The following is a 15,953-nucleotide window of genomic DNA, read 5'->3' on the forward strand; positions in this document are numbered from 1 at the left end:
ATTTTCATATTTGTTTATAATAAAACATTCTATTTCCAATTCTGTGCATTGTCAGTTGTGTTTACAAAATACTTTCTGCCATTGAATCTCTCAGTGAGAAATCATACTCAGCCTTTCTTTTTTTTTTATCACTTGAGTTTTTATTGGGTTTCAGCATAGACATGGACAGAACATCATATCTATTATCTCTTATGATAAAACAAAGAGTAAAGAAACATAGCATAACCCATAAACAGATGGGTAAAAATATCCAGAGGTGTTTCAATCAACATGTTACTGGTGATACATTCTGAATGAGTATTAAATTAGGAGGTGTCACGTTTCATATACATGTTACATTTTTCACAGTATTTTTCAAATATATTGATTTTGAGTCTCAAAAGGTATGCCATCTTTTCCATAACAAAAATGTCTTGGACAATTTCCAGCCACTGTTCCTGTTTTGGGGGGTTAATATTAAGCCAGTTTCTGGTAATAGCTTTTTTACTTGCTGCAAGTAAAACTTTAGTCAGGTAGACGTCTTCCCTCATTACAACATCAGCAATGTTCCCCAGATACATCACATGGCAGGTGTTTGGGATTTCATATCCCAAAATATTTTTAACAACTTCATTAAACAAATTCCAATATGGCATTATCTTTGTACAGTTCCAGAAAATGTGAGAATGACCCGCCTCCATGTTCCCACATAACCTCCAACATTGTTGAGGTGCATCAAGTTGTCTGCTTTTTATTTTGGGAGTTATGAAAAAGCGAACTACATACTCAGCCTTTCTAAAACAAATATCAAATTGAGATGCACAGTATTGTTTCATTCTAGAATGTAATTATTGCAACATGAATACAAAGTTCACAATGGGTGAACAATGCAAAACACCTTCTCTGGAATTGGAAGGTGGAGCCCAGAACAATTGGAGTCTGGGAACATATTATTGATGTCCGTTAATGATTACCGCTACTAAAGATCTCTATAAAAGGGTTAAGAAACAAGAAACTGCAATATTCAAGTTTTTACTTTGAGTTGGACAACGTAGTCATCTGTGAGACCACGCTGTTTGGATGGGAACTTCAAATAGACACTATGTGGTGGCCAGACCTCTTTTCTCTGAGGACAGCTTTGCCCAGGAGCACGAGAGGATCGACAGGCAGCACAAGACCAAGCTGGACCATGTGAAGCAGTACTTCAAGTGAGTGTTTAGTCATCAGTGGGGTACCACAGTCATTTAGGTTTAAGTCAAGGAGAGAGGGAAAATATGAGGTGACCCATGCCAGTGCTCAAGTTGTGACTGCAGGTTGAGTGGAGAAGTTTGCAGTGGTCCATTTATTAAATTATTAATATGACAGTCCTTTCTTGGCCTAAAACATCTCTTCTATGTGGCCATGTACAGGAAGTATTCACCCCCCTGGACGTTTTCCACATTTTGTTGTGGTGTTACAACATGACATTAAAATACATTGAATTGATGTAATTGATCTACAGAAAATGATGATGACACCCCATGATGTCAAAGTGAAGTCAGATTTTAACACAACAAAAAAGTCCAGGGGAGTGAATACTTACTGAAGGCACAGATTGTGGCATGGTTCTGATATCTGTACAATCTGTATCTGTACAATTAAATTGAAATTCAGAAATTCAGAAATACATCTGTGTGTGTGTGTGTGTGTGTGTGTGTGTGTGTGTGTGTGTGTGTGTGTGTGTGTGTGTGTGTGTGTGTATGTGTGTACTGCATATGTTTTTAGCTGTGACTCCAAACGTGCTAAGAACATTGCACTGTCTTTGCTGCCCATCATTGGTTGGATGAGAATCTATCGGCGGCAATGGCTCCTGGGTGATATTGTATCTGGGGTCAGTACTGGGCTGGTGGCTGTAATGCAAGGTAACCAGGATACCAGGACACAACCACTATACACTATACACTTTTTCAACAACTTACAGTGCCTCAATCACACCTGGTTCATCGGCTTTACATTACCGTAACTCGTTTTCATGTTCAGAACTCTACCATAAGTTCCCAAACCCCGACAACACACACATTATAGCACATTATTGAAACAAAATATAGATAGGGTGTGTAGTTTTGAATTAGTCAATGAATGGCACCCTTTTGAAAACGGTATTCTCTGTTGCTGTGCTCAAATTTGTTCCAGGACTGGCCTTCTCCCTCCTGGCCTCCCTACCACCTAGCTATGGGCTTTACACAGCATTCTTCCCCATGCTAACCTACTTCTTCTTGGGCACCTCTAGGCACATATCAGTCGGTAAGAAGTACACTTACTGCACACATACAGTTTGGGCTAATCAATGCATTTTCCTATGAAACGTGTGTGAACTCTGAACTGATGTTATCAGGGCACTGATGATCTGATTCTATTTAATGTGTCAATCTGAAGATGTCTCTCTCTCTCTCTCTCTCTCTCTGTCTCTCTCTCTCTCTCTCTCTCTCTCTCTCTCTCTCTCTCTCTCTCTCTCTCTCTCTCTCTCTCTCTCTCTCTCGGCAGGTTCTTTCCCTGTCCTTAGTCTGATGGTGGGGACTGTGGTGACACGCCTGGTTCCAGATAAGGGACCTGCGGTTAACATCACAGGATTTGAGGGGCTGACCTCGGATGAGAAGAGGGTCATAGTGGCCTCCTCAGTCACCTTCCTCATGGGGATATTCCAGGTAAACAACCATCTATGGCTACGTTCTCACTGCAGTGAAATGTGACCCAAATCCGATTTTTTTGCAGACACGCGACTCAGGTCTGATTTATGCATGACCGTGGGAACAGCGCAAGTCACATGAAATCTGACTTTTTACAATGTAGGTCAAATATAGGTCACATTTTAAAAGTCATGTGAACTGCCAGACAAAAACAATTTCGGAATTGAGCATCAAGGCCTGCCGTGTGAACGTAGCCTTTGTCTGGGCACACGTCAATGAATGACAACTATTGTTATGGCCATTTTTACTTTGGGCTTTTATTTTTTATTATTTGTGCTTGAATGAATGAATGGTCTTTATTGTCATTGATATAGTACAGGTACCAAACAACGAAAAACTAAAAACAAGAAGGGAAAAGAGCTGGTTTACATAAATAAAGGCTATGTACACTATCCACTATACTATACTATACAAATAAAACACTGTGCTGTACTCTATGCTATGCTATACCTATTCTAACATTTCCTATCTCTGAACCTTATGTACCCGAGGGTTGTCATATTGCACATAGTGTTATTGCACATTCATTTAAAGTGTCGCAGTTTGCAGGTTTGAAATGTTCACAGTTGTGTTTCAGTGTTGCACTTGATTTCAATCTAGTAGCTGCCATCAAATTGTCTAGATTGTCCAGGGCCTAGAACCTAGGTCTTTGCTGTGTTCAGGGCCTGAATGGCCCTGGGGTAGAAGCTGAGCTTCAGTCTGTTTGTCCTTGCGAACATGGTCCTGAACCGCCTGTTCGAGGTCAGCCGAGCAAAGTGTTCGTACCCAGGGTGGGATGGGTCTCTGGAGATCTTGGAGGCCTTCCTGAGGCAGCGTGTGTTGTACAGCTCTTCCAGAGAGGGGAGGGGGGCGCCGGTGATCTTCTTAGGTTGGCAGAGCTTAATGTTTTGAGTTCTATTTATATTTCATGATTCATGTTTATTTTATGTTTTGGGTTATTTATGTTATGAATAATGTTTTGTTTTTATGTTTTTGGTTATAGAATTATTCATGTTTTAGTCGTAATTGATTGTCACGTGGTGAGGTAATAGGATAGGCCCAGGTGTATTTAGGTAGACAATTAGTTGCACCTGGGCCAAGGGGAAACAGGTTAGTTTGGAAGAACATTACTTTGACCACGTTCACGCTTTTCTTGTGGAGCTCCTGGTCGTACCCAGGACTAGACATAAAACTAAAGGGGACAGAGCGTTTGAGGTGACGGCCCCAAGACTCTGGAACGCCCTCCCCCCTGACCTGAGAGCCGCTCCTTCAGAACTCATTTTTAAGCGTCAATTAAAGACGCATTTGTTTAGGCAGGCCGGTAGTCACCTTTAGCCTTCTTATTGTTCCTGTTTATGCTCTGTTTATGTTGTCCCCTTTTTTGTTTTTAATCCTTGATGTTTTGATTGCACTCTTTTTTTATGTTAAGCACCCTGTGCATCCGTTCTGTGACGGGCTCTATATAAATAAAGTTTTAATTACTTACTTACTTACTTACTTACTTACATTCACACAACAATGGCGGCAAGCTACCATGCAAGGCGCCAGCCCGCTCACTGGGAGCAATTTTGGGGTTCAGTGTCTTGCCCAAGGACACTTCGACTTGTGGCCAGCCGGGGCTCAAACCGCCGATCTGCCAACCTTGCGATCAGTAGACGGCAGCTCTACCTCCTGCGCCACAGCCGCCCCTATAAACCTTTACAATAACAATAAACCTTTTATACGTTTATATAGTCTACAACTATAATTATATAATATAAAGGCCATGACATTTGTTTCCACTAACCCAGAAGACCTTTCAGGTCAGAATCAGGCCAGGGTAAGGAGATGGGTCATAGGAAAGGACACAAGGACACTGTATAGTAATGGAATGTAGCCCTAATCTGTCCCTTCATGTGTCCCAGCTGGCCATGGGGGTGTTCCAGGTGGGCTTCATGGTCAGGTACCTGTCAGACACCCTGGTGTCTGGGTACACCACAGCAGCTGCAGTCCACATCCTGGTGTCCCAGCTGAAGTTTGTGTTGGGTCTGGTTGTGCCGGGTCTGAGTGGACCTCTCTCCGTCATATACGTAAGTCCAGGAGGGGTGGGGAGAACTTGTGAGCTTAGAATTATAAGGTTCTATCTCCGTTTAGGGCAGTTCGGAGATATTGAGCGTCAAAGTTTTTTTACATTCCATTATGTTTTGTGAGATGGAACCTTTGTATTTTATTAATTACTAACTCAAAAATGTCAACATTTTAAAAATAACACCACACAGGCATTAATAAACACCTAATGGATCAGATTATGTAAAAAAACTCAATTTTGACCAAACATTCTCTCCAAGCGGTCTGAGATTCACACATAGTAGACTTTGTATTGCAAAAAACATGTAGAAATGCTCGTTAATATGCTTTGCTCATATTGGTGTGGTACAATACATACCATGTACATCCACAATTTTTCTAATTCATCATATTTCCATTGCAGTTATTCACATGACATTTAGACCAGACATTGGTATTATAACTCAATAAAACTACACAGCTAAAGACATTGTAACATTCCAATCCATAAAAAAAACAGTTGTGAAATAAAGTGGAATGACACAGGAAAAAAGAACACAGTAAGAAAAAGCACAAAACCAGCTTATGCTACTAATGAGTTACTCCCACCTGTGCTAATTAGAATTAGAATCAGCTGGGTTAGTACATGTTCGAAAAAGGTTTCCCACCTTTTTTTTCTTCTAAATCATTTGTCACCAAGCTTTCCTGCAAGAAACATCTCATGATGGATAGAGGCATAGAGTTCTGCTGAGACCTTCGCAACAGGATTTTTGAGCAGCATAGTAATGGCACATTTCTCAACTCCTAAATGTTCCTATAAGCACCATTGGGGCCATTATCCGCAAGTGGAAGGAACATCACTCCACCATCACACGGCCACACACAGGAGCTCCTCACAAGATTTCTGACCGGGCACCAGTTGTCACAAGGAAAACAATAGGCAGTACACTCCACCGCCAGTCTCCATTCGCGGTCACCCCCAGAAGACTCCATTACTGAAGAAAAGGCATGTTGAAGCTTGTTTGAAGTTTGCTCCAGAACAAACAGACAAAAATCGAACCGTTCTGCAACGTTACGACGTTTGGAGAAGAAATGCCTCTGTATATGATTTTAAAAATACCACACCTACAGTGAAGCTCAGAAGTGGAGGCATCATGGTATGGGGCTGTCTCTCTTAACATGGTACTGGTGGAATCCAGATTATCGAAGGGAAGATGAATGGAGCCATGTACCGGGAAATTCTTGAGAAGAATCTGTTGCCATCCACCAGGATGATGAGGATGAGACGCAGGTGGATCTTCCAGCAGGACAACAATCCAAAACATACCACAAAGGAGACTCTCGATTGGTTCAAGAGGAAGAAAATAAAGGTGTTAGACTGGACTAGACAATCGCCAGACTTAAATCCAATAGAACATTTGTGGAAGGAACTGAAGATCAAGATTCACCAACGGGCCCCCAAGAATCTTCAAGCTTTAAAGACTGTCTGTCTTTCAAAATCCCACCTGGTCACTGTGAGAGAGAGATTGTTGTTTTGCGTACAGGAAGCGTCTTGAGGCTGTCAGTGGAAACAAAGGCTTCTCCGCCAAGTATTAAATACATTAATTACATTTAGTTAGTGTGTTCAATACTTCTTTCCTGTGTCATTTCCCTGTATTGCACATAACTTTTTTTTATGGATTGGAGTGTTACGATGTAGTAGTTTTATTGAGTTAATACCAATATCTGATCTACAGTATAACTGCAATGGAAAAATGTGTTGAATACTTTCCCCCACTTTATATATACGGTATGACGGATGATCTCTGTACCAGTGGTTTCCTGTTGATATCATTAATACAGTATGATTATAAATTGTGTCAAATCCACATGACTAATATAATATCCTCCTCTTCCTCAGACTCTGGAGAAGATCTTTGTCCAGATCACAAAGACAAACGTGTGTGACCTTGTGACCTCTATAGTTATCATGGTGGTGGTGTTCATAGTGAAGGAGATCAGCGACAGATACAAAGCTAAACTGCCTGTGCCCATCCCCATAGAGATCATCATGGTAAGTGGGACTGTTAAGTGGGACTTTTGGCTCACCATCACGTGATGTTAGAATTATAAGGTTCTATCTCCATTTTTGTCAAAATTGAGTTTTTTACATAATCTGATCCATTAGGTGTTTATTAATGCCTGTGTGGTGTTATTTTTTTAAATGTTGGCATTTTTGAGTTAGTAATTCATAAAATACAAAGGTTCCATCTCACAAAACATAATGGAATGTAAAAACTTTGACGCTCGGCTCAATATCTCTGAACTGCCCTAAACTGAGATAGAACCTTATCATTCTAAGCTCACGATCAGTTGTCAAATACAGTATATTGTTAGGATTGACGACTAGATATCACACAAGCACTATCACATATTTAATCTGATTCCTTTTTATTCAGAAGTATAATTGTTTGAACAAATTAAACAATGAAGTATGATACGATGAAGAATGATATCCATTCATTTATGCACAGACTGCCATAGCTTGTGGGGTGTCCTATGCCTTCAACTTTGAAGAAAGGTTTGAAGTTGCTATTGTTGGGAAGATGGTGAAAGGGTAAGCTAAGCAACATGCTTTGACATTCATTATTCCAGCAGAATCAATGAACTGAAATGTAGTCAACAAACACAATGGTGACTTAATTGGATTTCCTTGCCCCCTCAGTTATGAATCTCCTATAGCCCCAAATGTAGAGGTGTTCCAGCTGAGCGTTGTCGAGGCAGTCCCCATAGCCATAGTGGGATTTGCAGTGGCTTTCTCTGTGGCCAAGGTCTACTCTATCAAAAATGATTACAGCATAGACGGAAACCAGGTAAGTCGTTAAGATAGCGATGCGATGTGAAGAAAACAAACACCATCCAGAAGGGCAGCTTCTGAGTGGCAGGGCAAAGGAGAAGGGATTCTTTACCTCGTTCTTTCCCCCCTTGTGCACATTCCTGTAATAGATAGATAAGATCAAAAGACAAGGGATTCCATACATAATTATGATAAAAGAGGCCTGATTAGGGTACCTCCCAAGTGCATTTTTTTTCTTTCTTTTTTTTCTTTCCTAGCACCAGGGGAGCCACCCCTCCCAAATTTCGTTGTTTGGTACCTGTACTATAGCAATGACAATAAAGACCATTCATTCATTCATTCATTACTAATATGAAATCGTTATCACCCACCACAAAGGAACATTATCACCCACCACAAAGGAAATTATTTCAAAAGTTATATCTGTATATATATATATATATATATATATATATATATATATATATATATATATATATATATATATATATATTACAGCTGTCCTCCATCAAGCTCTTCCTTCTTGTTTCTCCTGTGGAGCCAGGAGCTCATTGCCTTTGGGGTCAGTAACATGTTTGGTGCGACGTTCAGGTCATTTGCTGCCAGCACCGCTCTATCCAGGACTGCTATACAGGAGAGTTCAGGAGGTAAAACACAGGTAACAAAAACAAAACACACTATGCCTTTTATCAGTTTCTTTTACTGGATTTGTTTTATGATTTGTTACCTCAGACGTTTCACACGACACGATTACACATAAAGTGCACTGAGACACCTCGGTGTGATTCTGCACTGTAAAAATCAATAAACAAACAAACAAACAAACATTATCTTATCATTCATTTCATTTGCTGCGGGTGTCTTATCAAAAGACATTACGCAAAGTTCTTATTTCGCAAGACATTCATTGCACCCTGTTGTATAATTTGCTGTTGTATAATTTCCTGTTGTATGTTGCTGTGAGAAATGTATCACGGGTGTAGTGAAATCTGAGATGGACACATTAACTGAATTTACAATTGTAGGTTGCAGGTCTTATCTCTGCAATGATAGCTATGATTGTAACAGTGGCACTTGGTTTCCTGCTTGAGCCACTGCCTAGGGTGAGTAGATGTTGCTCTCTACCATCTATACCATTCATAGGGTTTCACTGCTCTGGAGTATTACTTGACTTATGACCCCTGTGTTTCTAGTCAGTATTCGGCGCCCTGGTTATAGTCAATCTCAAGGGGATGCTGATGCAGGTCAGAGAGATCCCATACCTGTGGAGGAATGATCAGCCAGACTGTGTAAGCGATCAGATGACTATTAATGGTTTTACCCAAGAGCCAAAGTTGAGCAATTCTCTCATTATTATTTTATAAAAGACATTAAGACAAGTCCACTCAAAGAAATCCAATTCTCTATATAGGAGATGACTCTTCTTCATTCCTCCACCGCTTTCTCTTCCCCTCTTCACCTTCCCATGCTCTCCCTCTCCTCCATGCCCTCCCCAAGGTGGTGTGGCTGGTGACCTGCGTGGCGACCATCCTGCTAGGGCTGGATATAGGGCTGGCTGTGGGCGTGGGGGTGGAGCTGCTCACCGTGGTCTTCAGGACTCAGTTGTGAGTACAGGGAATTGTACTTACCTTCCAAGTTGACTCAAATTCAATATTTTGAATGATAGATACGTATTTATATGTAGCACTGCAGTGACTGTATTAGAGCATAAATGTGTGCATGAATCATGTTTGACAGTGAGTGGTTTTATGAGATAGTAATTTATGAGAGAGTATTTTGTATCACTTTAGTCCCCGCTGCTCTGTCCTGGCTAATATCACGGGGACAGACCTCTACAGGGACCGCAAGGATTACCGCTGTGTAAGATTACCTCAAGTCTTTACCTCAACTGCCTTCACTTTTCACCTCAGAGGACACCCCATGTGGACCCAGTGTCAGACGAGCTGAGCTGAATGATGCTGTATTGCGTTCTAACTTCTAACCTCCCTCAGATAAATGAACCAGAGGGTGTGACGATCTTCAGAATACCCTCCCCGATCTTCTTTGCCAACATTGAGTTCTTCAGAGAAAAACTGGTGGAGGCCGTATGTACCGTACATCATAGCCATTCTATACCCAAGTGTTCTAACACAGATGTGCAGTGCAGTGCAAGTGGCACAACAGAATGACGATAATAGTACTGTTGTTTTCAGGTGGGGTTTAACCCACTGAGAGTGCTGAGGAAGAGGAACAAAGCCCTGAGGAAGATCAGGAAACTGCTAAAGAAAGGAGAGTTACAGATACAAGAGGTGAGTGGAGGTTACACACCTACCCAAAGTATAGAATGAACTGAACTGATAAGAGTTCCATATTCCACACAGGGAAGCAATGCAACGCAATGTGAAGGGATCAATACAACACTGAAATTTAACAATACAGAATTCCCCCCCCCCCCCAAAAAAAATCACATGTATCACTCGCCCTGTGACTTATTTGTTCCCCATGAATAAAGAATGGTCTAGAACATACTATGTTCCACCACATGGAGGAGCCAGAGGACGAGAGCAACACAGAGGATCTGGACCAGCCTACTGACTTCAAGGACCTTCCTGTCCAGGTGAACTGGAACTCAGAACTTCCTGCCAACATCTGTGTCCCCAGAGTGGACGTCCACAGCCTGGTTCTGGACTTCGCTGCCGTCTCCTTCCTAGATATCTCTGCCCTGAAAGGCCTCAAAGCCGTAAGTCTCTCACTGGAAAACCTGGGGCTTCGATTCCCAAATTCTCTCCCAAACACAAGACCACAAAATCATCTCTAAGGCATCTAAAATTCTGTCTACTCTCTTACAGGCCTTGAAAGAGTTCATCCGAGTCGATGTGGAAGTGTTCATTGTGTCATGTCATGGTGAGAAGGCTTTGTCTTTGAAAATCATAAACGACTGATAGCTATGGTTAATCATTATATTATGACACACCACACTCACGCCTACTACGCAGACTGGGCATAACGGTATCAATATCTAATCCTTAGTGTACATCATGGATAAACTACACAGCTGCATGTTCTTTGATGATGAGATCACCACGTCTATGTTCTTCCCGACTCTTCATGACGCGGTGCTACACATACTGGACAAACACCCAGACCACCTGAGGAGCTGTAAGGTAACACTGACATGTAGCTAAACAGTTGTGATATGAAACACACACCATGAATATGATCATGCTAGACAGTTCCGTGTGCCACGGTATCTTCAGATTGAATCTACCCTGTGTGTTCAGATTCTCTAAACTGTGGATGAACATTTTTTATCATTCAGGTACCATACCAAAGCGAAGGTCACGACTCAAACAACGGAGGGCTGTGCTTGCGAAATAGGCCAATATTAGTGAGTATGAGGAAGTCAACTCAAAACCAATTTGACTTTGATATGACTCTTGCCATTCATAAAATACAAGTAGTATGTAAGTCTAATACAGAATCTTTGCCTCTAGCTGTCAGACACCAGGATGTAGATGACTGACCCTGCAACTTCACACAAAGGAGAGCATTCATTTGAACAAATACCACAATATTGACTGTATATCCCACTGTAAGAACCTCAGCTGTAACACAATGTCACTTAAATGATCAATATATAATACTGGTATCTCTGGAATTACTCTTATAATATACATATATGCATTTCTTCAAACGCAAACTTAAAGCTCTTTGTATACCCTGTATAAATGTTTGGTTTTTCTATATGTACCCTGACATTAATTGAATAAAATGTTGTTTCAAGTTTTGAGGAATCGTACAGTACATATTTCCAAAAGCATAAATACTTCAAAACAAAACACTGGATGGACTAAATACACCGCTTGGACATGTGACAGTTATCAAATAATACAACTAGCCAACTATTGTACTTAAAAAGTGGAGTCACAAAATGTATCATAAAGAAGTGGAGTTGAGTTGTCCTTCAGTTACATCAACTCATAAAATGTGTTTTCAACCAGCTTCAGTTTCGGTTATTGGACATAAACAACCTAAAGAGAATGTTTAGAGAGCTTCTCTGTAAGCTTTCCTATGTACACACAGCCCACTGTGTATAGCATGCACTTGTGGCCACAACTCATTTCAAAGCAATTGACATGGGTGAAACATGTAGAATATTCCAAAGTAATGTCAAGCATAATTGAGATTTAAGTCTTTCGCTAATATTTTTATTGAGATGTCATCAAACAAAAATTTGTCAAGATGAATGAATGAATGAACTACAATTTTAATACTATTTTAAAAATAATTAATTTTAAAAATAATATTGTATGAACTACAATATGAACTACAATATCATAATAATAATAATTCATCATTTATGGGGTTTAATAATAATAATAATTTATGAAGTTCATTGGCGACAATTACATGAGCTATGAAAACAAAAGGTACTTCTGCTCATTTGACAGTCAATATCCGTTTGGTACAGTTTCTTTACATGAACAACATACATAGCCTACATTCACAACAGATTAAGTCTTTTAAAGTTTTGTATCCAAATGACAGTCATACTGAACCCAGAGATTCAAAAAATCACATTAAGTTAAACCAGTGGCGAGGGAATCATCGTCATACATCGCTCCTTATTTTGAGCTAAGAGTTTACTGATAATATGGCCTGTAGCGTGACTGATCAGGGTGGTGGGGACCAGGCATCTGGCCCTGAGGTGGGGGGCCCTGCATCCTTGGGGGAGGGGGCCCTCTGGGGCCAGGCCACATCCCTGGACTGAGCCCCCCTGGCTGGTTAAAGGGGGGACTGAGCGTTCCCTGGTCTTCAGGGAACTGCTGCATGGAGTTGGGGTTGTAGTGGTGGGGTGGAGGGGCGCCTCCTGGGGGGCCTCCATGTTGAGGTGGGGGCCCTGGGGGAGGGTGGTTCATGTAGGGGGGCATCTGACCCATGATGTGCCCGGGCGGAGGAGTGATAGGAGGGGGGGCGGAGGACATGGGTGGGGGAGGAGCCTGGTTGTACACCATATGAGGTGTCCCAGAACCCTGGGGTGGGTGCTGCATGGGGTGGTTGATAGGTGGTGGGGGAGGAGGGGGAGGGCCATAGTGTTGCTGTGGTGGCGCCATCATGTGGTGGGGGTGGGACCCTACAGGCTGGCCAGGGTACTCCCCAGGGTGGTGGTGTGGGGGCGGGGCCGGGCCTGGACCGGGGGGACCGGGGGGGTCGCGGGAGGAAGTGGAGGAAGAGGAGCCTGAGTCGTCCTGGATGGGCACGGTGATGAGGTTGCTGTGCTTGCGCGTGGTTACCGTGGCGATGCGGAATGTCTCCTGAGCGAGGGCTCGGGAGGCGCCCATGTCTCCGGAGGAGGGGGGAGGGGCGTCGTGGGAGGCCAGCGGCGGTTGACTGTAGGGGTCGTGACTTCCGTGTTGCAGGGGGGGTGGGAGGTGCACGTGGCTCTTGGGCAGGTGAGGCGGGGGCACGCGGAAGCGGTCGGGCACCTCGGAGGCGGGGGGCAGGTGCAGGGGCTCCGAGCGCCCCGCCAAGGCCTTGGCTGCTCTCATGTGGCGGTGGTTGACGTGAGCCTGCAGGTCACGCTGGGACAGGTAGGTGCGCTTGCAGCCCTGCACAATGCTGCACATGTAGAGGGAGCCCCGCAGACACTGCTCGATGCGCTGCACTGGGTCTGTGCAGCTGAAGAGGGTGATACTGAGCACAGAATGGGAGTTTAGTAAAAAAAAAAAAGACAAAAAGCACAGCATGCAGCAACAGCACATACAGTGACTGTAGGACATCATCGTTATTATGTTCAAAAACAATGACATGTAAACAGTACAACAAGGGAGATACCATGTTATGAATGACCACACCTGCAGGCAATACAGCTGCTATGTGGAGGACTGAAACCGATATTGTAAGACGCTTACCCTGGGCACATCTTATCTCCCTTCTTCTCGTGGAGCAGAGCACACTCATGGCAGAACACATGTTTGCAAGGGATCTGGAAAGGTAATGCAGATATTATACAATGACATTAGAAGTTTGTACTCAAAGCATACTGCTATACAATATTAGGCTAGATCTCAGTCTCAAGACACATACCATGCGTCCATAGATCCTTATGGGCAGACCGCATTTGTCACAGAAGTGAGCCGGGATGTCGTCCTTTTCACCAAGCAAATTCAACTGTGGACCACAGGGCCAAGAGGTCAATGCAATAATAATGGAGGACTACATGTATTACTCTGAGAGAGTTGAAGATGATTATCAGCAATGGGGAAGTGAGAGGGAAGATGAGGAGATATTTAAAAGCAGGACCTACCTTAAAGTCCCAAAACAGTTGCTGGGGGAACCTCCGCTGAGTTGCAAACACATCACCCGCCTTGGCCCCACAGTCAAACCTCTCCTCTTGCTTGAAGCCAAAGTTCTCTGGAAACGAATAAGCAGTCTTACCATATAGAAATGTCACCTGCTAAAAAAAATCTACCCCTGGACTGCCTTTAAGCAGATCCCCTTCTCCCCCATTAATTATAGAAATGCAACATCCATGAGTCAGTATGCAACTGAATGGTGGTACCTTCATCCCCAGCCTGGGGTTTGGAGGGCAGCCTGCTCATGGGCCTCTGTGTCCGGGGGACAGGTTTGTTCCTGATGGGCTGTTTGGAGATGAGTTTGATGGGGATCCGTCTGCGGACATCGGGGCCCCCCAAACTCCCCGAGCCGTCCGTGCCTTGCAGGTCATTGTCTGTGGGGAAGGAATGATCAAACGTGTCCGTGTCAATGAGCTATCCCACATCGTTAGTAAGTCTGACATATCAAGTACCAAACATGCATAATAAGACATTTCCAGTCAGCTAAGCTACTATGAAGAACATGACAAACTCAAGATTGAGTTTTTCAAAGCAACTGGAAGCAACTGACTATTAACTTCAATGTCTTCTAGCGGAACCAACACAATACTCATAATGCATTTATGAGTTCTGTAGCTTAGAGAGTCTAAACGCTGCTGACTGCTCAGCTAACCAGCTAGCTAGAACGGCTAGTTAGCGAGCGCCAAAAGAAACAAGGCCGCAACTGTTAACTCTCCGTGTAACGTTGCTTGTTTTGCCAGGCGTACGTACGCAAAAACCATTTAGATGTAGCTAGCTATGTATGCGTCGCTAATACGAATAGCCAAATGCTTTCTAATAAACTACATAACAGAGAGATTACTTTTCTGCTGCTTACCACTTTGGTCCATCGTTCAGCGCAATCCCGTATGGGAAATGACGGTGGTGCTTGATTTGGGGCCGCGTTCGTCAATTCGCTCTGGAATCTTGTTCAGCACTCATGGAATGCCTCTTGTCCAATCAAATTACGTGGCCCCCTAATGACGTTGACCCCCAGTGTGTGCTCCGGCGCTCTCAGGGCGAATTGACGAACGCAGCCTTGGTCGGTTCAGCAACAGCGCAGGCTGCGCAGCAAAGTTGTACCATCTCTGAAAGCAACGTTTGCAAACCACAGGCGTTGTGTATTATGTGTGTGTTGAGTTTGGATTGATCAGTAAATACATACATATCTAACAGCAAAAGTTCCCGACAGTGCAGTTCTACCACACTCTTGCGGGGAAAAATATAATTTTCAAATATAAGGAGCAAATCTATTTGCTATAAGTCGCTTTGGATAAAGTCGTCTGCTAAAGTAAATGTAAACACGCGAATGTAACTCATATTCGGTGAATTTTAATACGTTTATTTGCAACATGACGTCAAGTCCAAAACATTTGACCACGGAAGAAGCTTGATAGACTCATTGATGGGGGAAAGTGACTATGAAAAATCACGAAAATAAATGCATAGATGCATGTAAACAATGCATGGAGCAAAAAGCACCCTATCACATGCAAATGGCGTTTGATTTCGATATCGACGTTATATAACGTTGTTCCTTTTCCCGATGTTAGAATGATAAGGTTCTATCTCCGTTTAGGGCAGTTCAGAGATATTGAGCGTCAAAGTTGTTACATTCCATTATGTTTTGTGAGATGGAACCTTTGTATTTTATGAATGACTAACTCAAAAATGTCAACATTTTCAAAATAACACCACACAGGCATTAATAAACACCTAATGGATCAGATTATGTAAAAAAAACTCAATTTTGACAAAAATGGAAGATAGAACCTTATAATTCTAACGTCACGAGATGTTGATCACACCACACCGACCCCCGGCGAACACTCCCTAGTGTATCCATCTGCGCGCATCAAATCCATCACCCGGAAATGTGATGTACCATACGTCATCATACCGCGCCTGCATATTTGCATATCACATTTCCGGGTGATGGATTTGATGCGCGCAGATGGACCCTACTCAACACTCTGCGAGTCAACGCGCGCCCCCGAGCGGTAGTCCGCCGCGCGCTCCCGAGACAACATTCGC

General features: G+C 42.9%; 2 protein-coding genes across 2 annotated transcripts; one reads left to right on the forward strand and one right to left on the reverse strand.

The window, feature by feature from the left end:
- Positions 1-1,059: 1,059 nt before the first annotated feature.
- On the forward strand, positions 1,060-10,835 carry LOC308164271 (chloride anion exchanger-like; the record flags this gene model as incomplete). The annotated part of the gene is made up of 19 exons (XM_080538408.1): positions 1,060-1,187; positions 1,744-1,880; positions 2,152-2,262; positions 2,503-2,663; positions 4,589-4,753; positions 6,631-6,783; positions 7,244-7,326; positions 7,435-7,582; positions 8,111-8,224; positions 8,592-8,669; positions 8,760-8,855; positions 9,064-9,170; positions 9,357-9,426; positions 9,558-9,650; positions 9,759-9,854; positions 10,058-10,285; positions 10,395-10,449; positions 10,576-10,709; positions 10,827-10,835. The coding sequence occupies 19 exons, from the start codon at positions 1,060-1,062 to the stop codon at positions 10,833-10,835; spliced, it is 2,166 nt and encodes a 721-aa protein (XP_080394534.1).
- Positions 10,836-11,787: 952 nt separating this feature from the next.
- Positions 11,788-14,796, reverse strand: cbll1 (Cbl proto-oncogene-like 1, E3 ubiquitin protein ligase). The gene is made up of 6 exons (XM_080537571.1): positions 14,758-14,796; positions 14,108-14,275; positions 13,853-13,959; positions 13,633-13,716; positions 13,458-13,531; positions 11,788-13,239 (listed from the first exon to the last, which is right to left on the reverse strand). The coding sequence occupies exons 1-6, from the start codon at positions 14,768-14,770 to the stop codon at positions 12,189-12,191; spliced, it is 1,497 nt and encodes a 498-aa protein (XP_080393697.1). The 5' UTR covers positions 14,771-14,796; the 3' UTR covers positions 11,788-12,188.
- Between the last annotated feature and the right edge of the window lie 1,157 nt (positions 14,797-15,953).

Source organism: Nansenia antarctica, assembly GCF_963989245.1.
Source record: "Nansenia antarctica genome assembly, chromosome: 8".
Taxonomy (NCBI): Eukaryota; Metazoa; Chordata; class Actinopteri; order Argentiniformes; family Microstomatidae; genus Nansenia; species Nansenia antarctica.

Bases quoted from the DNA above. Each gene is read 5' to 3' on its own strand.
- cbll1 (XM_080537571.1), bottom strand. The intron at 13,532-13,632 runs GTATGTGTCTTG...TTACCTTTCCAG, and splicing joins TAAGGATCTATGGACGCATG to ATCCCTTGCAAACATGTGTT. The intron at 13,240-13,457 runs GTAAGCGTCTTA...TTCTGTGCTCAG, and splicing joins GGAGATAAGATGTGCCCAGG to TATCACCCTCTTCAGCTGCA.